General features: G+C 42.9%; 1 protein-coding gene across 3 annotated transcripts in view; it reads right to left on the reverse strand.

Moving 5' to 3' along the window:
* AZI2 (5-azacytidine induced 2) overlaps positions 1–23296 on the reverse strand; it is a 100055-nt gene that overhangs the window by 26693 nt on the left and 50066 nt on the right. For all 3 annotated transcript variants that reach the window (XM_030205840.1, XM_030205830.1, XM_030205849.1), the window contains 2 exons: positions 9334–9433; positions 1541–1665 (listed from right to left, as the gene is read on the reverse strand). In XM_030205840.1, the coding sequence (XP_030061700.1) occupies positions 1541–1665; positions 9334–9433 (225 nt within the window). The remainder of the gene's footprint in view (positions 1–1540; positions 1666–9333; positions 9434–23296) is intronic.

Consider the following 23296-nt stretch of genomic DNA (forward strand, 5'->3'; position numbering starts at 1 on the left):
ATTACCGGCGTCGCCACCCAATCTCCGCTAAGATTCTGTGGAACCCTTCCTTTTAAACAAGATTCCTTTGTGTTTATCCCACGCATGTTTGAATTCCATTACCATTTTCATCTCCACCACCTCCCGCGGTAGGGCATTCCACATATCCACCACCCTCTCCGTGGAAAAATACTTCCCGACATTAGTCCTGAGTCTGCCCCCCTTCAATCTTAATTCATGTCCTCTAGTTCTACCGCCTTCCCGTCTCTGAGAAAGGTTCGTTTGCGGATTAATACCTTTTAAATATTTGAACATCTGTATCATGTCACCCCTGTTTCTCCTTTCCTCCAAGGTATACATGTTCAGGTCAGCAAGTTCTCCTCGTACGGTTTGCAACGCAAATCCTATACCATTTTTGTAGCTTTTCTTTGCACCGCTTCCAGTCTTTTTACATCTTTAGCAAGAAACGGCCTCCAAAACGGAACACAACACTCCAAGTGGGGCCTCACCAACGACTTGTAGAGGGGTATCAACACCTCCTTTCTTCTGCTGGTTATGCCCCTCTCTACGCTGCCTAGCATCCTTCTGGCCACAGCCGACGCCTTGTTTCTTCACCTTCAGATCCTCAGACACCAACACCAACACCAACTCAGGTCTCTCTCCTGAGTCGAGCTTACTAATGTCTCCCCTCCTATTTGGAATCTCTCTTTTGGGTTTCTGCACCCCAAGTACATCACTACACTTCTTAGCATTAAATTTTAACTCGTCTTTATGACTATTAATACACTCAAGCTTACAAATAATTGATTTGAAGCTTACAAATAATTGATTTGAAACTCCAAAACCACAGCTTCACACTTACTGTGTAGAACAGTGGATACAGGAGCAAGTGTCACCTTAAATTAAATAAGGATCAATCAACATCTAAAGTGGAGAAAAAAGGGGATTCAGTAACGCCACCCAGCCAGCCCAAGATAAGGCCTATAAGGCGTGGGCCCGGCGCAACATCATATGGCCCCAAAAAACTCCACACCAGTTGATATGGGAATGAGTCACTGCTGGCAAAGAGGTCTAAATGACCAGGGAGTGGAGGAGTTTGTATGGTCTGCTGGACTAGAGAAAATTCATGAAATAGAACTCCTCTACTGAGCCCGTTTGTTTGTACACAATTCAAGATCAAAGACTCATTTTGCTTCTTCCCCGCACAAGCAAAGGGAATCCATCCCTTTTAAAAACTTTACAACTTGATTGTCCATCTGAATTAGAACAGGGTGATTTTGAAGATGATGCATGAATAAGGGAATAAAATACCACTTGGAGCTCCAGAAGCATACTACGGGGATGTCTTTTGAATTGCAACCAGCAACCATATCCTCTGACTGAAATGGGATCCAAGGTGGGTATTCCCACTGGTGCTGGAAGCATGCACTATGAGGATCACTGGATAGTCTAGTGGTCCATATATCAGGATGTTGAAATAATTACTTTAAAATACTAATAAATTATATCTATCCCATTAGAAGTGCCATTCTCCTGCCCAAAACCCTCCAATAAGAGTTACCTTGTGCTCTGACTGTATCTCAGACCGGAGTGTCTCATATTCCTTCTTCATTTTCCAGAGCTCCTGTGCCAGACTGTGGATGTTAATTTCATATTCATTTGGCTTTTGGGTTAGATCCTTTATCACTGAAAAAAAAATATCCAGTCTCAATGGCTGAATTGTTATACTATATCTGATGTAAGCTTCAGGAAAGGAAAATAGTATGCACAGTTGGTTCAAATCAAGCCTTGTGCAGAGAACATTTACTAGAGAAAGTTGCATTGCCCAATCTGGTTGACTATTTTGCTCTTTCCCAGCTACTGTTCAATGCACAGCTACATATAAGATTCACATTAAACATCAGAAGAGAATATCCATGCAATCTCGACTACTACAGCAAAAGCTGTTAGCACAATAAACTCCCCTGCGCAAAACAAATTCTAGGATTACTTGTTGAAATAAGGCAGTTATTAAAGGAGGCAGTGTATGCTAGAAATAAGGCAGAGACTATTTTAGAAAGCGATTTTAAATGAGTTGAGTTCATACATTTAACAAAATGAATAATTTTTTTTTAAACCCAGTTATTTCATTATTTATTTTAACTAGATGGTTTACATAAAAACATTCATAATCAACCACAATACAAAAACATTACTCAGCATCAAACAGCAGACTCATGTATAATTGCCAAAACGCAGAAACAAACGTACACGTGCACTTGAGGTTAGCTGACCGCAGGGCGGACAGTACGTGTGCAGTCTGTATGTAACATTCCACACTGTGTGCAGATTGCAACTTCGGGACAGAGGAACATCTGCAGCACAGAGCGCTACTCTGGGGAGCTTGGACCATGACTAAAAAGAAAGTACTGTTGAGATGTATGGGAAGTCTTGTGCTAGATAGATGTCACAGAACAAGTAGCTTTAAGACAAATGAACAGTGCAGCTGACAAGGGGCTGAGCAACCCACTCCCCAAGCACAGGCAGCAACACTGAGGGACTTGTGTGGTGTGGCCATGCAGACAAGCCAGGTCTCGCTAGCCAAGACAGGAAAAGCTACAGGATGAGGTGCAAATGTAAAGGAAAGGCAAGAAGTAAATAGGAGAAGGAGAGAAGTAAAGTATGCTTGTAGAGGAGAGGAGAGAGAACAGAAAATGTGATGAAAGCTCAAGAGAGGCTGGCCAAAGTGGGGATGGTGAGACTATTGGAGAAGTGGAAAAAAAGAAGGACATTTTCATGTGCAATTTAAGGACTTTCAAATACACATGGCACCACCTAATCACTCTCACACACACCTCCCAAGCATTCAATCCCTGGCAGACACAGCCGGCCCTTTTCACTGACAAATACATCCCACCACTTCAGAACCCCCTTCACCCACTGGGCACTCAACTGCAGGCACAGCTCATACCCACCCACTCAGCTATTTGGCTGTCTTTTCATTTGCACACACACACCTCCAACTAGACACTGTTTTGACCGACATGTCACTCGCTCAACAGCAAAAACCTCTCTCCCACTTATCTCACACCCACACTCGCCTCACCTATATAACACCACTCACATCTTGCTCCCCTCTGCAACAACACAACCCCTTTAAAACATATCACACTTCCCCACCAACACCTCCTAAACTAGCTGTGCCAACAAATTTTGAACACAATGAGCTTGTAACTTAACATCTCTTAACACCAAATGACCACTCACACTGTACACCATCTCTCAACTCACCATTTTACAAATAAAGGAAACAAATTACTACATTCCCATCTCTCACTGTCACGTCTGTGGCCGTGACCACCCTCAGCCTTACCTTCTTTATGGGGGTCAGCAGCTCTGCTGGCTTCTGTCTGTGTTTGTGTCTTGTCTCTGTCCTGGTGTGCTGGCTGCTTCCAGCATGAACCTGATTGCTTCACTAGACCTCACCTGTGTGGGCTAAGCCTCTCTAGGGAGCCAGCATCTAAGATGGCTGCCACCGGCTCTGTGCCAGCTTCCAAGATGGCTCCTGCTTGTCTTTCCTGTGGGCTCACTGCCTATGTGTGTCAAGCCTCTCTTTGGGGTCAGTGTACTTCCTGCTTCTGTCCTGCTGCTGGTGACTCATCAGTGAGAGCCTTCATAAGGAAATGCTGTGCTTGCAGTCAGGGCCTTTTGCATAAGTGTTATGCTGTTACGCCAGGTCAGGTTAGTAAGTGTCTGCTGCACTACTGCTCAGGGCCGTGCTAACACGGTAAGCGAGGTAAGCATGGCAGGGGGGCGCCGCCGCACCATGCTCACCTCGCTCGCCCTCCCGCAACATCCCTTTTCTTTTCTTTTTTTTTTCTTTTTAAATTTACCTCCGTGGTGGAGGCGGAACACAGCGAAGGGAAGGCTAGACGTCGGGAGCGCCACCTCCTTCCCTGACGCTGCGCTCAGCGCTGCCGGAACCACCACGGAGGTAAATTTAAAAAGAAAAAAAAAGAAAAGGGATGTTGGGGGGAGAGAAGAGGGCGGGCAGTTGAACAATGGGAGCGGGAGGGCAGGGGAGAAACGAGAGCATGGATGCGAAGGGGGGGAGAAGAGGGCGGGCCAGGCTGGGACATGGGAGCGAGAGGAGATAGAGGAGCATGGATGCGAGGGGGGGTCATGGAAGGGAGAGAGGAGAATTGCTGGATAGGGATTAATGGAGGGGGCAGGGGACAGAGGAGCATGGATGGGCATGGATTGGGAGGGCAGGGCTCAGGGAGAGAGGGGAATTGCTGGAAAGGGATGAATGGAGGGGGCAGGGGACAGAGGAGCATGGATGGGCATGGATTGGGAGGGCAGGGCTCAGGGAGAGAGGGGAATTGCTGGAAAGGGATGAATGGAGGGGCAGGTGACAGAGGAGCATGGATGGGCATGGATTGGGAGGGCAGGGCTCAGGGAGAGAGGGGAATTGCTGGATAGGGATGAATGGAGGGGACAGATGGGCATGGATGGATATGGATTGCAGGGCAGGGCTCAGGGAGAGAGGGGAATTGCTGGATAGGGATGAATGGAGGGGGCAGGTGACAGAGGAGCATGGATGGGCATGGATTGGGAGGGCAGGGCTCAGGGAGAGAGGGGAATTGCTGGAAAGGGATGAATGGAGGGGGCAGGGGACTTGACTTTTCGTTCTTTAGATTGTAAGCTCCTTTGAGCAGGGACCGTCCTTCTTTGTTTATTTTGTACAGCGCTGCGTAACCCTAGTAGCGCTCTAGAAATGTTAAGTAGTAGTAGTAGGGGACAGAGGAGCATGGATGGGCATGGATTGGGAGGGCAGGGCTCAGGGAGAGAGGAGAAATTGCTGGACATAGAGGGGAGGGAAGAGAGATGAAGGAGATGAAATGAGGGAAAAGGAAGAGAGGAGAAAAACTGCACATGGATGAAGAAAATAGGCAGAAGCTGAGTACCAGAAATGAAGAAGAAAGGAGGAAAGGAAAGAAATAAATGGAAAGGAAGCCCTGGAAATGGAATTAAGAGGACAGATAGCAGCAGAATCAGATACTGGGCCAGCATGATCAAAAAAAGAAAGTCACCAGACAACAAAGGTAGAAAAAAAAATCATTTTATTTTCATTTTAGTGTTTGGAATATGTCCACTTTGAGAATTTACATCTGCTATCTTATTTTGCAATGTATAGCAATTTGTTTCTAAGAATATTGCTGACAATTCCTGTGGGTCCTTCCTGGCTTACCCTGTGTTTGGGGTGAAGCCTCTGCTCCAGGCTTACCCTGTGTTTGGGGTGAAGCCTCTGTTCCTGGCTTACCCTGTGTTTGGGGTGAAGCCTCTGCTCTAGGCTTATCCTGTGTTGGGGTGAAGCCTCTGTTCCTGGCTTACCCTGGGTTGGGGTGAAGCCTTTGTCCGGGTTTGTTCTCTGTCTGTATGCGAAGCCTCAGCCTTTGTGGGTTCCCCAATCAGTGTGTGGAACGGCTGTGGCTTCAGACCCTTGGCCTGTTCTTCCTGGTTACTCTGTTTGCTGTGCTGCCTGCCCAAGACCCTTGACCTGTTATTCCTGGTTTGCTCTCTTTACCCTAAGTCCTGCCTTGCCTAGTCTGTGTGCCTACCCTGCTTGTATATCCTGAGTGTATATCCTGTATTCTGTATCTGTCTAGCTAGTGTGTATTTCCTGGGTTGTTATTCCTGTATCCTGTCTCCACTTAGCTAGAGGGTTTACCCTGTGGGTATTCCCGGATCCCCGTTCTGCCTAGTGGGTATGCTGCCCTAGTCCTTGCTCCTGCTAGGCTTCTGTACGCCTTGTGTTCCTTGGTCTGTCTTCTGGGTCTTGCTAGTGGCTGTACAGCAGCACACTGTCTGTGTTTAGTTCCTAGTCTGGTCTCCCTCGTGTATCCCAGACCCAGGGTGGGTTTTCTGGATCTTCAGTTCCTGCCTTATCCTGCAATTCCTGCCGGCCACCTGCACTTCAGAGCTCAACTCCGGAGGAATGGTGGCTAAGTGCAGGTGAAGCTGTTCCTGTTTCATCTGTTCTAGTTGCCTGCCTTGTACTACTCCAGTCCAGAGTTCCAGTACTGCTCTTCTGTGTTTCCAGTCCCGAGGTGGTCTTGCCTGCCGCTGCCGCTCCTCGGCAGTGGCCCAAGGGCTCACGAACTCCAGTCCTGCCTCGAGGACCTGAAAGAATGCCAAGGCCCTCGAGAACGCAACACTCATCACATATATGCTTTCAAACAAACTTCAATGCCACTGACCCTCTGCTCCACATGCATACTCAAAACCTGCCTTTCATACTGTCCATGCCAACACCACATAAAGCTATGTGGCTTACCTGTATCAGGTATTTTCCATAGACAGCAAGACTGATAAAGCACACAAGTGGGTGAAGTCACTCAATAGCACTGAGATGGAACCGCTTCAAGTTCAGTACTTAGTGTAAAAAGTTCATGTGTGGCCCTTCTTGTGCATAGTGGTCTTTTCAGCTCCAGAGTTTGTTCTAAACTTAAAAGTTTAGGCATCTCTTGAGGAGGTGGGAGGGACTGTGTGCCTTATTAATCCTGCGGTCTATAGAAAACATCTTTTACTGGTAAGCAACATTGCTTTTCTGTAAAAAAGCAGGACTGAATGACACACACAAGTGGGTGATTCCCAAGCTCTGGGCTACCCTGTCTCTTTGTACTACTCCAGTTTCAAGAACAGTCCACACTGACAGAGTGCAAGCACTATCAGCTTAAAGGGACAGATTGGTAATGCCACTTAACCAATGACATTATGCTGCAAATGGGTTCAAACTAGAGATTGACATGGGACAAAATTTGTCCCAGTCCCCCGCCCAGTCTCTGTGGGTTCTGTCTCCATCCCTGCCCCGTCCCCACAGGCCCCATCTCCATCCCCGCAGGTTCTGTCCCCATCCCATCCCTGTGGGCTCTGTTTTCATCTGCAGAAGCCTCAAACACTTATGATTTTATATTTAAATCTTTTTATTAAAGTATAAAAAGGAGCAATATGCTGTGCAACTGTTGTGTATAAATTACAAATAGAAAACAATAATAACAACTAGCAGCTATAATAACCCTCCCATCACCACCACCCTCTACCCTTCCAATCCCAACTATAGCTGACTTCAACTACCCCAAGGAATCCTAATCCACCCTGTTAAATTGTCCAGGGGTACAAAATACAACCTGTTCTGTATGCCCTAGAGGGGAGAATTTTTTTTTTATCTGTGGACGAATAAGAAGTCATCAACAATCTCAGGATTCAGTCTAGCTCTCCTGTCTTCCATAGTCTCTTAGAAAATGTGCCGGTAGCAGGATGTACAGGATCTCCCATGCAAATTTTGATAGCTGTGGCTAGCATGTTTGCTTGTTTTTCCAAAAAATAAAAATATTGTCTGCATAAATCAAACATAAATAACAGTCCAGTTCACTAACAGGCTTCAAAGTAGAAAGTAACACAGGGACAAAGTTTGTCCCCATCCTCATGGATCTGTCCCTGCCCCGTCCGTGCGGTTACTACGGGTCCCGTCCCAATGTCATTCTCTAGTTCAAACAAATAAAGTGCAGTGAAATAATTATGAGAGCTAGATAGTTGTTTTGTAGATAGTATCCAGTGAGACTGACTTCAGGAGTGTTACAGTGGGAGCAGTACCTCTAAATCTGATATTTGACCCTGAAGCTGAGAAAAATATTGCCTTGTTCATTGACAAAATATGTTTGATTTCTGGTTTACAGAGTTCTTTCTGTAATTAGCATACCGGCAAAGGAGACAAAGTTGAGTGGTTTTCCTAAATGGTTCTGTTTTAAATAGAAGAGCTCATTTACAGTCTAGAGTATAGAAGGCTCTCTCAAGAGTATTTGAATGGGGCTTCAAACAGAAAATTAAAAGCACAATTTCTTCATTTAGTTGAACAAGTTACAATAACTGTAGGGAAGAACTCAAGATGTACCCAAACAAGTATGTAATGATGATGATAATGATGGAACTGGGTATATGGTTCAGATGTTACTTACTACTGTCTGGAATTCACTTACTCTCCTAGCCTGAAGTAATCACTATTAGAAAGAGGTTCAAATGAAAAGTTTATGAGTGAGCGATGAAGAAATTGAAGTCCCAGGGCACAAGGGGTTCCCATAGTGGAGGCTTTACATGAAGTGCATCTTTCGTACAACATGCTGCTATGTTCGATTGCCATACTGGAAGGTTATCCACTGGTGTGTAGTTGAGGTGCACTCGAGTAGAAGAGGCTTGATACAAATGGTGTACGTACAATGGCACTGTTGAACACGGAGCAGGGTTATGACTGTTCAAGATCCAAATTAAGAATCCCTTACACTTGAAATCAAAGATTGGCTCAGTGAAAGGCTTCTGAGTAAACTATGAGGATCTTCCTGGATGGGCTGCAAAACATTGAAAGCAGACATCTAAAACTAATCAATTTGCAGGCCATAAGTCTAGATGAAGATGACTTACTTGAAGAGATACTAATGCTGGGAACTGAGTAGTTTGTGAAGAGATGGAACTACCAACCTTTCTAGCAGAGGGAACAAACTCTTACGAGGCTAATAATGAACTATGAGAAGGAGTGAAGGGTTTGCATAGTGGAACAGCTAAATCTAAGAAAATGTCAGAACATTTAGAGCTAGGTGCAAGGGGAAAAAAGAGGACTGGGGCACTTCACTTTTTTCCTACAGTTGTATTGAGGGACCAAATGCGAGGATGAAGCACTATGTTGCATCTGACAGCCAAATAATTATGTGGTCTGTATGTAAGCAGTTTGTATTTGGATATGATTGGCTATAGCTGAAACCCAGATTCTGGGTGCTTGTTGGCAAAGGTCCCGAGAACCTTAGTTTCCTTGTTTTTTTCCCCACTACTTTGTGCCTTGTATGAACCAGGGCAGAAGAACTGTGAAGGCTGTGAAAGAATCCCCTTAAAGGTATAGGAGATGGCACTCAACTTCATGTAGCTGATATAATGGATTGTCATATCTTGATCAGATACCTTGGGGACACTGATTGTCAAGATAGGTTCCCCATCCTATATGACCCCCATATAGCCATTCCTTCTGCTCCATAGATTGATCAGCTTTCTCTCTCCTATAAAGATTCTATCAAAGTCCTTGGTGTTTTCCTTGACCATCAACTCACCTTCAAAACTCAAACTCAAATCAATGTCATAGTCCACTCTTTCTACGCCCTTCGCTGTATTCGCTCTGTTTGCCTCTTTCTCCCATCCTCTGCCATTTGCACTGTTTCTTGCCTTCAGTTAGAATTTTACCCTCTAAACATACAAGCATAGATGCAAAAAGCACTGTATGTTAATATCTGAAAAAAAATAGGTACATTGTAAGAGAACAGCTTAGCATACCTTGTTGTGTTTCCACTTCGGTTTTAAGTTGTAGAAGCTCCACTTCTTTTGTCTGCAACTGTTCATTCAAGGTTTTCATAGATTCGACATTTTCCCTTACCTTCAAAAGAGAAAACAAAAATGTATTGGCGGGCAGGGGAGTTAATGGGACTTTTAAATTACTATTGATATTAACAAATATAATGAAACCTTTGCAGGCTTATTTCTTTACTATTTGCTTTGATTTAACTATTAAAACTATGGTAATGTCATCTTTTTAAATCTACAGTCTTGTTTGATTTAAATAGGGCAGTCTGATACCAAGTTTAAAAATAACAACAACAAAAGAAAAAACACCCACACTACCAACTGCTTTACAATACGGCATAATGATAAAGATAGATAACAAAAATGTAGGTAAAAATGGACCACTAAGCAATTTAATACAAAAGGGTGTCATATAAAACTAAGGGGCCCTTTTACTAAACCAAAGTAACAATTGTAAATTTTATGAGGCCACTAATGGGGGCAGAACCAGCATTTTCTAATACTGGCCCCACATTAAAGTGGCAATTAACGCACTGTACCTAACTGTGCATTAGCCAGTTACCGTGCAGTAGGTGTAACAGTACTAGACTAATGCTTCCACACCCTTCTCCACCCATGCCATGCCCACTGACAAAAAAAAAAAAAAAACTGGGAAAAAAGTCAGTAATGTGCAATTTAACATGTGAAAACAGGCAAACTACCACAAAATTCTCTCTTTTTCCTAGGTCTCCCTTGAGCAGAATCCATAGACTCCAGTCTCCCTCTAGAACTCAGTACATATGCACCCAGAGTCTAACCACTAGGTATGGCAGAGAAACCAAGCCATACTCATGTGAAGGATCTCTCAGACACTGTCCTTTCTTTCACTCACCAAAGTCTCAGTACCAGTGCACTGATCCTAATCACTGCTTTCATAAGAGGCAAGCCTAGGGAAGAAAAGTCAGGTTGGCCCAATAAGAGGAGAAAACTTGCGAGCACCTTCCTGTATATTTTACTTCAGTCTATCCTATCTCTTTCTCCTGTACCTACAAAGACATGTTCTGCAAAAACCTATGAAAATACTTTTAGCCACTGAGTGAAGCACAATTTTCAATCTGAAGAATTTGCCCAGGTAACCGATTAAGTACCTGGGCAAATTCCTTTGAAACTTGTATGTTTGTTTATGTAAAAACTTTATATATGCTTCCCTTTTCAAGACCTAGGCGGTTTACAATATAAATTTACATAATTAAAAATTGAAAAGAAATTAAATAAATAAATAAAAGGAAAGGCCTACAACACTCATACCAGACTTACTGTACACCCCAACTCTCAGCTCTGTCAGCTATCACAAATATATATAACTTAAAAGCAAACAATATCCCCAGGATTGTTCACTGCACCTCCCTATGCAGTTAACTGTAACTCAAAAGTCCCCCTCCAAAGGGACACCACCTTGTAGTGGTGGAGGGGCTTCTGTGTTTCAATGACTCAGAGGGCTATGCTGAAGGGTTACCCATATCAGACAGGCCTCTGAGGAGAAACCAGACAAAGAGTGTCCCAACTAGAGAGAGTGGAAAGATGGTGACCTGAAGCTCGTACGCTCAACGGCCCAGCTGACCTCTGAAGTTCTGTCTTTGTTTACTTGAAATTTCCTCTCTGCAATTGCAGTTACCTTAACTGAGAGGAAGGGGACAATCGGGGGTCAGCCACCAATGGCCAGCGTTTTGTCCCCTGTGCAGCAAGTGTGGGACCGCTGTGTGACAAGCTACCCACAGATGACTGGGTTGGTGAGTCCTTTGATTAGCACCGGCGAAGGAGCGTCGATGCTCTTGGACCTAGAAACAACTTCATCGCTCCTGAATCATTTAACCACCATGTCCAAAGGAGTGGAGGAGTGAGTTAGGAGTGTATGCTGAAACGGAAGTCATTTACAGCTGAACCCGTGTCGGCGGTGCCACTCCTAAACCCGCAAGAGATATCAGCTTGGAGATTTTGGCTCCCATGGAGGTTGCATTGAATATCATCTGGAAGGCACTCCAGGACCTAACAGTGGTAGTAAATAAGTTTGCTTCCAATATAATCTTATTAGTGACCCACATGGATAATCTAATTGAATCCTTTGAGAACGAAAAATTGATATGGTAAATGAAAGTTCTACAGGAGTAGGAAATGGTTAAGATTTTGAAGATGATATTAGACCAGAAAAATTTGAACAAAATGAATATTATTACAGATGATTAACATCGAGATTGTTGTTTTCCCAGAGTTCCAGGTATGACTCCTAAAGTTTTTTTCCTCTGAAATGATTCCTCTTAGTATATTTATTCAAAAGGAGTGAAGCCTGTGAAACTGGGATTACCTTAATCAGTGGGAATTGGATTAGAAACTCAAGTGTTTGTATTGTTAAAATAATTTCTGGTTTTTAAAGAGAAAAAATGAAATCAGTTGTATTATTTCCACTAATATTGGACAATAACTATGTTTCCAACTAAATAAATTGACTATACACCGTTTTGGGTTTGAAGAAGCCAACCTGACGATCAATGTGGAATAATGATTCAGATAAATAATAACTGGGGATAATCAGGTTACTACCACATTTTCTTTGTTTACTGTTGTTTAATTGATCTCCTTGTCTTGTTTCACTCTCCCTATATTGTGGTCTAAGGAAGAGTATAGAATTACCTGATTGAAATAATTATTGTATTATTTTGTCTGTTTTTCTGGCAAGTTATTTTAGTGCTTGTAAAATTAATAAATAAAATTTTTAAAAAAAACTGTAACTCAAAAGGTTTGCTGGAAGTAGTATATTTTTAGCCGAACCTATTTCTTAGTTTTGTTCGGCCCAAATGTTTTTGGTTAGGCCATTCCAAAGCAGTGGTGCAAGCCATAAAAATGCCCTTTCCCCTAGCTGCCTCCCAATGTGCTCTAGAAAAATGCAGTATGACCAATCTACAATCCTACAAGGATCTAAGACATCTTGATGGAGTATAGAGAATAGTCATGCGGTTTAAATACAATGGCTGTTCGTGCAGGGGTCTATAGGCTAAGCAAAGCATTTTAAATTTTATCCTGTAACAAACAGATAACCAATGAAATTTAATATACAGCAGAATGAGATGGTCAAATTTCCTAGTCTAGCACATGCGCAGAACAGTTTCTCGATAAGTATCCATGTTCTGCGCATGCCCGGGAATCCTACTGCTGTACTCTCTCCTTTCCCCTGCAGTACTTGCTGGCTCTACAGACCCCTGTCATGCTCTGATTCTGGCTCCACCTTCATCCTGCAGCTTACTTGCCTTCCCTCAAGCTGCCCCCAATGACTTTTGTTTTGAAATCTCCTCCTTGCTGAAAGCCCCCCTTCCCCACCGCTGAGGTCACAGGGGCTTTCCCCAACCAACTGACTGTCTGCCCCTATGATGTCAGCTGGAAGGGGGCAGAGAAACAAGCAGCCAATCAACTGGGAGAAAGCCCCTGTGATGCCAGCTGGGGGGGGGGGGGGGGGATGGCTTTCAGCAAGGAGGAGATTCCCAAGCGAAACCATGGGAGTCAGCCTGAGGGAAGGCAAGTAAGCTGCAGGCGGAAGGTGGAGCCAGCATCAGAGCAATTTGCTATTGAAAAAAAATCTCCTCCTTGCTGAAAGCCCCCCCTCCCCCCCAAAAAAAGAACTTGTTTCTCCACCCCTCTAAGCTGTTATCTGCTTTTGGACAAGTTTTGCTATTGAAAAATGCAAGCCGAGTGCTTCTCCCAGAAGTTGCCCTCACACAACGACAGCTCCAGACCTCACAGAAAATTGTACAAGTTAAAGGCAGGCGTTCCTTTCAGTGTTTCACTCGGAATGCTCACTTTAATACTAATCATCTCGTTGTAATACATTTGCATAGGATTATTGTTGCCTGTTACTGCAAATCGGTAAGATGGACGCAGAACCCCTTTGCGCATTACTTGCTAAATAACATGCACGGTAAACTGGATAGAACCAATCAAAATTGGATGTTCCTAGTATGGTAAACTTTGTACTTCGCCCCTCCCCCCCTCAGTCCTTTCACCTGAATATATTAAAAACGGCTCATTTGCATTCAGCTTTTTCCAATCCTGAGAGCGGAAGACAAGGTTCCTCCCTGAACTCAGAGTTTTATACTTGCCACCAAGAAGTTAAGACTCAAATTCTATTGGACTACTCTCCTGGAACAGACTGCCCCCCTATCTAGATTGACATCTTTCTGGAGCAGGGGCCCAGAATGTTCTTCCTGCAACCACACAGGAAAGCACATTTTGCCAGCCTGCTAGATAAGGTTTTCTTTTGAGAGTCAGGCAAATAAAGCCCACCTGGGTCTGTTCTATTTAAAACCTCCTATATGTGTGCCAGAAACCACTGAAAGCAATTCATAGGGAAACACTCTAAGGCTTTCTTGGCTGCCATCAAATTTCCAGGGAAAGGCTCCTGAAATGTTGCTGGGGCTTTCCAGGCCTAGTGTCTAATTGCAATTTCTTAGGTATGTTTATACAGACACAGGACTAAATTGCAGAGCTGCCAGGAGGGAGCAAAGACCAAACCTGTAAGTCTCCCTAAAATTCAGGTGGCTGATAGCTTGGTAACTGTAATTGTTTAATATGTTGTATATTTAAAACATGAAATTGGCTGTACCCTGACAGTGAGGGATGCTCAGCTTGTGATGAATCATCACATACTGCATTGCTACTCGAGTCAGCAGAATCTTTCAAGGATGCCATGACTAAATACCGAGATGGACCTTTGTGGATCTACAACTCATGAGTTCAGACTTTGGAATATTAGTCTGCAACTGTGAAGTTTATTTAACTGAGAGACAAGTTTCTAAACCAAGAGGATTCACTACTTCCTGAGGTCTCTGTTGAATTAAAGTCCCAAGGATGCCTATGAATTATGACTACTGGAAGAACGTTTTTGTTTCACTGAGATGCCTGCAACCTAACAGAGCAAACAATTACCACAGGAAACACAGAGAGCTTTCATCTTTACCAGATCTTACTGCTAAAGATTTCTTACTTTCAGTTTCATTATGACCTGTAGGGATTTATTTTAGATCCTATTGTGTCATCTACAGGACAGCTGGTATCAACCAAACATAATTAAATACCATGAGGAGAGGAGTGACATCCTATTATTTCAATGGTCAGAACACTGCAGATTGATTTCACTTTCAATGTACTACAAGAAAAGTAATTTGCTCAACTGTGTTTTACTACTCTTCACAGGTCTTTATTTTCTGTACATAAATAGTCCTGTTTACTTTTACATTATATAATATATTTTATGGACTTGGTGATGTTCAGGTACCTTAGTTTTGTAATCTTGCTAAATGTTTTGAAGATATGTATTTAATTATTTTCCTTTGGCCATCACTTCCAGTATTTGTGGTTGGAAGGTGTAAGAAAGGTGGAGGCATTACTGGTGCCGATTGTGACAGGGCCACCGAGAGGGGGGGCAGGGGGGACAAAATTGCCCACGCCTGGCCTGAAAAGGGGGCCCAGCGGCGCTGCGCTAATAATTGCCGGGTGTTCAGCGGCACCCCAGTGGTGAAGCAAGCAGAAGGCTGCAGCAAATAGTTTCCTTTGGATGACCTATTTTACATTGACGAGCTGCGCACCGGCACTGCGCCACTTCAGTCCTCCTCTCACCTTCTTTCCTGAGTTTCCTCCTGCCTCAGTCAGTCTCTCTGGTGTGTGCATGCCGCGTGGGCGGTCCCTACCCTATCTGCGCACGGTGACGATGCGTTTCCTGAATAGCTCCTCGGTGCATGGCTGCGCTGCGGCGGGCTAGTGCCTGCTCCTCCTCCAGTCCATCCAGTCAGGTCGTGGGGGGTGTCGTTTGGTGCCGGCGGTCTGGCCCCGGGTTGTGTTGAGACACTGTGAAGTCAGTAGTAGCTGCCTAGAGCGGTGCAGGGCTGGCCTGGAATATTAATTTATAATCCTGCTGCAGATGGTGGTCTCCTTCTCCCAGTCCCAATCGCAAGTCGCAACCCACCAAGTCTCCTCCTCGACCTTGAGTCCCTGCTAGGCGGGGTAGAGCAGAAGGACACAACAAAGGTCACAGGAGGACAGAGGAGACAGCAGACAAACCAGAATTGGTTTATTTGTAAGGTAATTTATTTTCATTTACTATTGTAATGAGAAAGACTGGTTCCAGTATGTCCCACTCCCTCCCCCCTCACATTATATACCACACTTAGTAAGGATACACACCGATTATGCAGGTAACAGGCAATTATTAATGGCATCAGTTACATGTGTAAGTGCAGCTATAATGCTATTCTCTATTTATGAACGTATGATTAGCTCCTTACTTTAGACATGGCTTATAGAATTGTCATTTTTGCTTTTTCTGAAATGACTGCTCCTGCTGTGTGCATGCTGGAAATACATGAGTATTTGATGATGGTATATAGAGGGTAAAGCGTATTTGTGGAAACAGATACTCCAGAGACTTCTTGATGTTACATTTTTCTTAGCAGAGAGGTCTAGCATTTAAAGGCGATAGTAATGGAGATCCAAATAATGGAAATTTTCTTGGCATTCTGAAATTGTTAAGTTGCTATGATTTGGTGGTGATATGAATAAAAATAGGAAAGCTTGCTGGATCTAGTTTGTTCTTGTACACGGAACACATTACGCTAGGGTATTGAAATAGAAAAAAAATTGTAAAACTATGCACAGCTTTCAGTCTACTGCCTTCTATTTCTCTCCCAGTTTTGCCAAAAAGGTAATATCATTAACATGAGTTATCATCATAAATCAGGATCTGAAAAACGTCGAGAGAAGAAAAAACTTGAAGCTAAAAAGGGCCAGCAGTCGCTTCAGAGCTTAGGATTTTCATTTTCAATACAGAAGGGTCAAGACAATTCTCACATACCAAGTACATCAACAACAACACCGGTAAGAGAAGAAACAGAGGCTAAAGTGTCATTTGAAAGTGAGTTACAAAGTCCGGTTGATGAAGGACAAGCTCAATCTACTACTTCGCTGAATATAAGCATTGATACCAATATGTTTGATGTAGGAACTCTTACAAAAGAAAGTCTCACAAAACAGGAAATAGAAGAAGCAGTAGAGAGAGGTCCTCAGCCTCAACCCCATATTTGTGAATTCCCTAGAGATTCAGAAAATCAGCAATTCCCACCATCAATCCTCAAAATTAAGCTATAATTGTACAGAGGGGCTGTTTAGTGTGGAGTAGAGAAAAACAGGCATTGTACTGTTTTCCTTGTCGCCTTTTCTCAACTCTCAGTCAAAATGTTCGTCCCATATTGTCATCAGTTTCTGGCTTCCCAAAAAACCTCAAACGGAAAATGCTATACAAGAAAGTTCCAGAACATCAGGAAAGTTCAGAACACAAAAAATGCTATGTCATGTGGCGCATGCTTGAATCTGGTCTGGAAACTAGTCGAAAAATTAAGCATCATTTGCAGAAAGGTATAGAAAGTAAAGCGTATTTGTGGAAACAGATACTCTGGAGATTTCTTGATGTTACATTTTTCTTAGCAGAGAGCATTTAGAGGAGACACTAATGTAATTGGAGATCCAAATAATGGAAATTTTCTTGGCATTCTGTAGTTGTTAAGTCGCTATGATTCTCTTTTAGAGCATCATCTCAGGAAACTGAGAGAATCACAACAACAATCTCAGTCTCAGTTGCAAGTTCACTATCAGTTGACATACAGAATGAGTTTATCGAGTGCTGTGCTGATCAAGTTAGAAAAACAATTTTTTTAATTAAATCATTTATTTATAATTTTTCATTTTACAAGGGTCACTTGCAAACAGTAATGCAGAGATGACTGCACATTAATACAAGATAAGAAGAAAACAATCCCAACTAGATATATGGATTATATACAATCTTTCTCTTTCTTAGACCACAAAGTGAAGAAAAATAGGGAGAGTGAGATAAGACAAGGAGATCAATTAAACAGTAAACAGAAAAAAAGAAAACATGGTATTAACCTGATTATCCCCAGATATTACTCATCTAATTCATTATTCCACATTGATCATCTGGTTGGCTTCTTCAAGACCAAATACGGTGTATAGTCAATTCATTTCATTGAGAACATACTTATTGTCCAGATTTTAGTTAAAAATAATACATCTGATTACATTCTCTTTTGAAAACCAGAAATTATTTAACAATACATATACTTAAAGCAATCCCAGTTTTCACAGGCTTCACTCCTTTCAAAGTAATAATTAAGGAAATATTTCTGAGGAAAACTTTAGGAGTCATACCTGGAACTCTGGGAAAAACAATAATCTTGACATTAATCATCCACAATAACATCCACCTTATCATTCAAAATTTCTGGTCCATTATCATTTTTCAGGATCATAACCACTTCTAGCTTGTGTAGAACTTAATTTATTATATCAATTTTTCACTCTCAAAGGGTTCAGTCAAATTGTCCATGTAACTCTCCAATAAGACTATATCTGAAACAAAGTTATTTACTACCGCCGTCAGGTCCCGAAGCGCCTTCCACATGGCATTCAATGTAACCTCCACGGAAGCCAAAAACTCCAAGGTGATTTCTCTTGAGGTGTTTTAGGAGTGGTTCCGCCGATTCGGATTCTGCTGTAAACATCCTCTGTTTCAGCATATGCCTCTAACTCACTCCTCCACTCCTTTGGACATTGTGGTTGAATAATTCAGGAGCGATGGAGTTGTTTTTCCAGGTCCAAGAGCGTCGACACTCCTTCGCCGGCGCTAATCAAAGGACTCGCCAACCCTTTCATCTGTGGGCAGTTCAACGCGCAGCGGTCCCACATTTGCTGCTCAGGGGACAAAACGCTGGCCATCAGCGGCTGACCGCCGGTTATCCCCTTCCTCTCAGTTAAGGAAAGTGCAATTGTGGAGAAGGAATTTACATAAAGACAAAACTTCAGAGGGCAGCTGGACATATGAACTTCAGATCACCATCTTACCACTCTCCCAGTTTGGGACACTCTTTGTCTGGTTTCTCCTCAGAGACCTGTCTGATATGGGTAACCCTTCAGCATAGCCCTCTGAGTCATTGAAACACAGAAGCCCCTCCACCACTACAAGGTGGTGTCCCTTCGGAGGGGTAGAAAAACAATTTTAATGGAAAGATATTCTGCAAAATATTATTCTATCATTGTTGACGCCACTCCCAATTCTGCTCACATAGAACAAACTAGTTTCATCTTAAGATATGTTCTTTTGAAGGAAACTGGATTATATGAGATTGAAGAGAGATTTCTTGAGTTTGTAAACTGCAATAAAAAGACAGGTGAAGGAATGCCAATCTAATCATTGAAGTTCTCAGCAAACACACGATTCCAATTTCTGAGTGTTGGGGTCAGGGGTACGACAACAGTAGCAACATGAGTGGAGCTTACAATGGTGCTAAAGCTCACATCAAACATATAAATTGCGAGTGACTGTACTCACCCATAAATGCGCAGTAGAGACTTTCCCTCTCTGTCCCGCCCCCGCGTCAATACGTGATGACGGGGGCGGGACAGAGAGGGAAACTGCGCGAAGGGGAGGGAGGGAACCGCCAAGGTCACTACCGCTCCTCCCCCCCAACCGGAGTCACCGCCACCGCCCCCCCTCCACACGGTCCACTCTTCGCAATTCAACTTACAGCGCCGAAAACGCAGCAGGCAGATCAGCTGAGCTGCCGTCGGCCTTCCTTCCCTGCCTCTGTCCCGCCCTCGCCGACGTTACGTCATATGAGGGCGGGACACAGGCAGAGAAGGAAGCCGACGGCAGCTCAGCTGATCTGCCTGCTGCGGTTTCAGCGCTGTAAGTTGAATCGCGAAGAGAGGGCCCGGGCCGGCGACTCCGGGGGGGGGACGGGGGACGGTAGCGGTGACCTCGAGGGGGGAGGGGTGGCGGCGACCTGGCGAGGAGGGTAGCTGGAAATCTCGCCCGTTTTAACAGGCATAACGGCTAGTATTAAGAATAAATCAGTTGGCTGAGTTTTCACCTTGTTTTGCCACAGTCTAAATTTGTGTCGAGTCCATGCAGCAGAAAGCAGTATTCAGGCTGTAACATTTTTTGGACATGTTGAAAAGTTATATTCCCTTTTTGCAGTCCTCAAAGATGGGAAATACTTATGAAAAATATTGCTGGTTCATTGCACAGAACGTCGGACACCCATTGCTCTGCAAGGGTTGAAAGCATATGTCCTATAGCTGCACATCTGTCAGGTATTTTAAATGCACTTGAAGAAATGAAAAATCTAAACTATAGACCCGAGACCGTATTTGAAACTGACAGACTGCAGACATATCTGAAATCATTTCAATGTGTCCTTATGTGCTCTCTCTGGCTTAAGATTTTGACGGAAATAGATTACCACAGCAAAGTGTTGCAAGCAAAGAAATGTTCATTAGAAATTGAAATAAAAAGCATTCGGAACTTAGTATCAAACTTGAAAGTTATTAGAGAAAATTGGAGTGCCATTTTGAAAGAAAGCAAACTGGTTGCTGGAAATGTAGGCTTCAACACGGAATTTCCACAAATTAGAGTTAGGAAAAGAAAAAGAATGGCCAATGAACCACATCAATCAACTATATCAGAGGTAAATGAAAGTGATCATAAAGAATGGTTAAAAAAATGTCTTTTATGTTTTGATTGATTGTGTTATTGCAAATGTAACGGTGCAATATGAAGCGTATGTGAAACTTCATGATACGTTCAGCTTCCTTTGGATATATCTCCTTTTATCTGTTGAAGAAATAGAAGCAAAGGTTAAAACCTTTTGCACCAAATACAGCACTGATGTTTCTTCTTCAGCATTGTCTGAAGAAATAAAACACTTAAAAGCAATTCACGCAGCCAATATTGGAAATGACCCAATGTAGCCACTTGAACTATTGAACAATTTAAAGTGTTCAAATCTGTCCTCACTGTTTCCAAATGTCTGTATTGCTTTACGCATATTTTGTACTCTACCAGTATCTGTGGCTCAAGCTGAACAATCATTTAGCACCTTGAAAAGAGTAAAAAATGTGCTTCGATCAACAACATGGCAGCAGAGACTCAGTAGTTTAGGATTGCTTGCCATAGAGGCTGAATTAGGAAGACGCATCAACTTTGACACCGTCATAGAAACATTTGCCAACAAAAAAAAGCTTGCAAAGTATTCCTCCACTAGAATACAACCACAGTCTGTCTAAGTATTCTATATAATTATTGCAATATATTAAATTATATAAATATTAACAAAATTTTGACTTTTGAGTTATGTGTGGTGCACTGGGGGGGGGGGGGGGGGGGCAGGCTTAAGATGGTTTGTCCCGGGCCCAGTTTTGTCTCTTGGCGGCCCTGGATTGTGAAGAAAAAACAAAAGGGATCAGGAGCCATCTGTCCTGTTCAGAAGAGCATACCCCACCGACCCAACATAAAAATACCTGGTCACATGCAACCAAAGACCATAACGGACATTATCTGACTCTTCCTCCCCCTTTTCCTCTCTAACTTCCCCAACGCACCGACCATACATGTAACCACCTTAAATCTACCTCATTCTACTACAATATCACTTTGTATTTGTTCAGACCGTAATTGGCTAACACCGTTAACAGTTATAGGTAAGCCACATTGAGCCTGCAAAAGGTGGGAAAATGTGGGATACAAATGTAACAAATAATAATAATAAAAAATAATAATCATCAGCTATGGAACAGAGGCCAGGGCTTGTGGCACAACAGAGGTAACACTGGTGAGCAGTGTGACAGTAGACAATAGGAGGATAATTGGATACATCACATCTGATTTATCTGGCAATGCCTTCGAAAGGAGCTCTCTAGTATTTCCCCACACAGTTACATTTCTAAGCTACAACATGCTTGTATTTAGCGGTAACACATATCATATTCCACCATGTGTTATAATAAAATCTGCAAAGCCCATCTTCCAATGCAGCACATGCTTAAGCGCCAACAATCACATTTCTGATGATCTGCATCAATCTCAGCTGTGAGTGAGGCGTATATTCAAAGCACTTAGACTTACAAAGTTCCATAGTAACCTATCAAACTTTATAAGTCTGTGCTTTGAAAATGCGTCCCTATATGTCAGTAATTCAGATATACAGAGCAAAAGACGTATGGTTTTTGCAACACAGTTCCAACAGCACTTCAATATCCTACTTATTCTTTACATGTGGCTTAAATGTTCCGATCTCTGTCCCACAGAACCAGCATCATCATTTGATTCCTTAAGGTCAAACTCTGCACATTATTAGGAGTCCATGCTGCTCTTACTCAAGTACATTGCTTGAGTCAAGGCAGTCAACTTTGAAGTTAAAACTAGTCCATTCTGATTCCCATTACTCTGCTGTCAGTCCTCCTCCTAAATCATTCTCCCAAACTTCATTAGCTCCCAGGAGTCTTTATCTTTCGGTCTGGAAACCTTTGTAATAATCAGACACCATCCCTTTAGATGCATCTTGGTTGCCTCTCTCTGTACCTTTTGTAATTCCACTACACCTTTTTTGAGAAGCATTCCTTTCCTAATAATTCCTAACATTCTATTTGCTTTCTCAGTAACTGTTGCACCCTTAACCTTACCAGCTGACAAACCAACCAACACTACCATATACAGGAGGAGTGGCCTAGTGGCTAGAGTGGTGGACTTTGGTCCTGGGGAACTGGGTTCGATTCCCACTGCAGGCACAGGCAACTCCTTGTGACTCTGGGCAAGTCACTTAACCCTCCATTGTCCCAGGTACAAATAAGTACCTAAGCCGCATTGAACCTGCCATGAATGGGAAAAGCGCGGGGTACAAATAAAAAATTAAAAAAAAAAAAACTCCCCATCCCGGTTCAGAAACCTGAGTAAACAACAGTATCTGGAGAAAGCCATATCCTTTTAAAAGTACTACACAACCTTGTACATATCCCTAGCCTACTGAATCAAGCAAGAACTTCAAACATTAGGAATCATAAAGCTAAAATGATGAAACATTTTGACACACACTTGACAGTGGAGTGCCGCAGGGATCTGTACTGGGACCGGTACTATTTAACATATTTATAAATGATATGGAAATCAGAACGACAAGTGAGGTGATCAAATTTGCAGATGATACAAAATTAGTCAAGGTTGTTAAAACACATGCAGACTGTGAAATATTGCAGGAAGACCTTAGGAAATTGGAAGACTGGGCATCCAAATGGCAGATAAAATTTAATGTGGACAAATGCAAGGTGATGCACATTGAAAAGAATAATCCGAATTACAGTTACCTGATGTTAGGGTCCTCCTTGGGGGTCAGCGCTCAAGAAAAAGATCTGGGTGTCATCGTAGATAATACGCTGAAATCTTCAGCTCAGTGTGTGTGGCAATGGCTAAAAAAGCAAACAAGATGCTAGGAATTATTAGAAAAGGGATGGCGAATAAGACCGAAAATGCTACTATAATGCCTTTGTATCGCTCCATGGTGCATTCGCACCTTGAGTACTGCATTCAGTTCTGGTCAACGTATCTCAAAAAAGATATAGCGGAATCAGAAAAGGTTCATAGAAGAGCAACTAAAAATGATAAAGGGGATGAACTCCTCCCATATGAGGAAAGGCTAAAGAGGTTAGGGCTCTTCAGCTTGGAAAAGAGACGGATGAGGGGAGATATGATTGAGGTCTATAAAATCCTGAGTGGTGTAGAACGAGTAGAAGTAAATCGATTTTTTACTCGTTCCAGAAGTACAAAGACTAGGGGACACTCAAGGAAGTTTCATAGAAATACTTTTAAAACAAATAGGAGGAAATATTTTTTCACTCAACGAATAGTTAAGCTCTGGAACTCTTTGCTGGAGGAGTTGGTAACAGCGGTTAGAGTATCTGGATTAAAAAAAGTTTTGGACAAGTTCCTGGAGGAAATGTCCATAGTCTGAAATTGAGACATGGGAAGCAACTGCTTGCCCTGGGATTTGTGTTGTGGAGTGTTGCC

The sequence above is a fragment of the Microcaecilia unicolor genome, chromosome 1 (genome assembly GCF_901765095.1).
Source record: "Microcaecilia unicolor chromosome 1, aMicUni1.1, whole genome shotgun sequence".
Classification (NCBI taxonomy): Eukaryota; Metazoa; Chordata; class Amphibia; order Gymnophiona; family Siphonopidae; genus Microcaecilia; species Microcaecilia unicolor.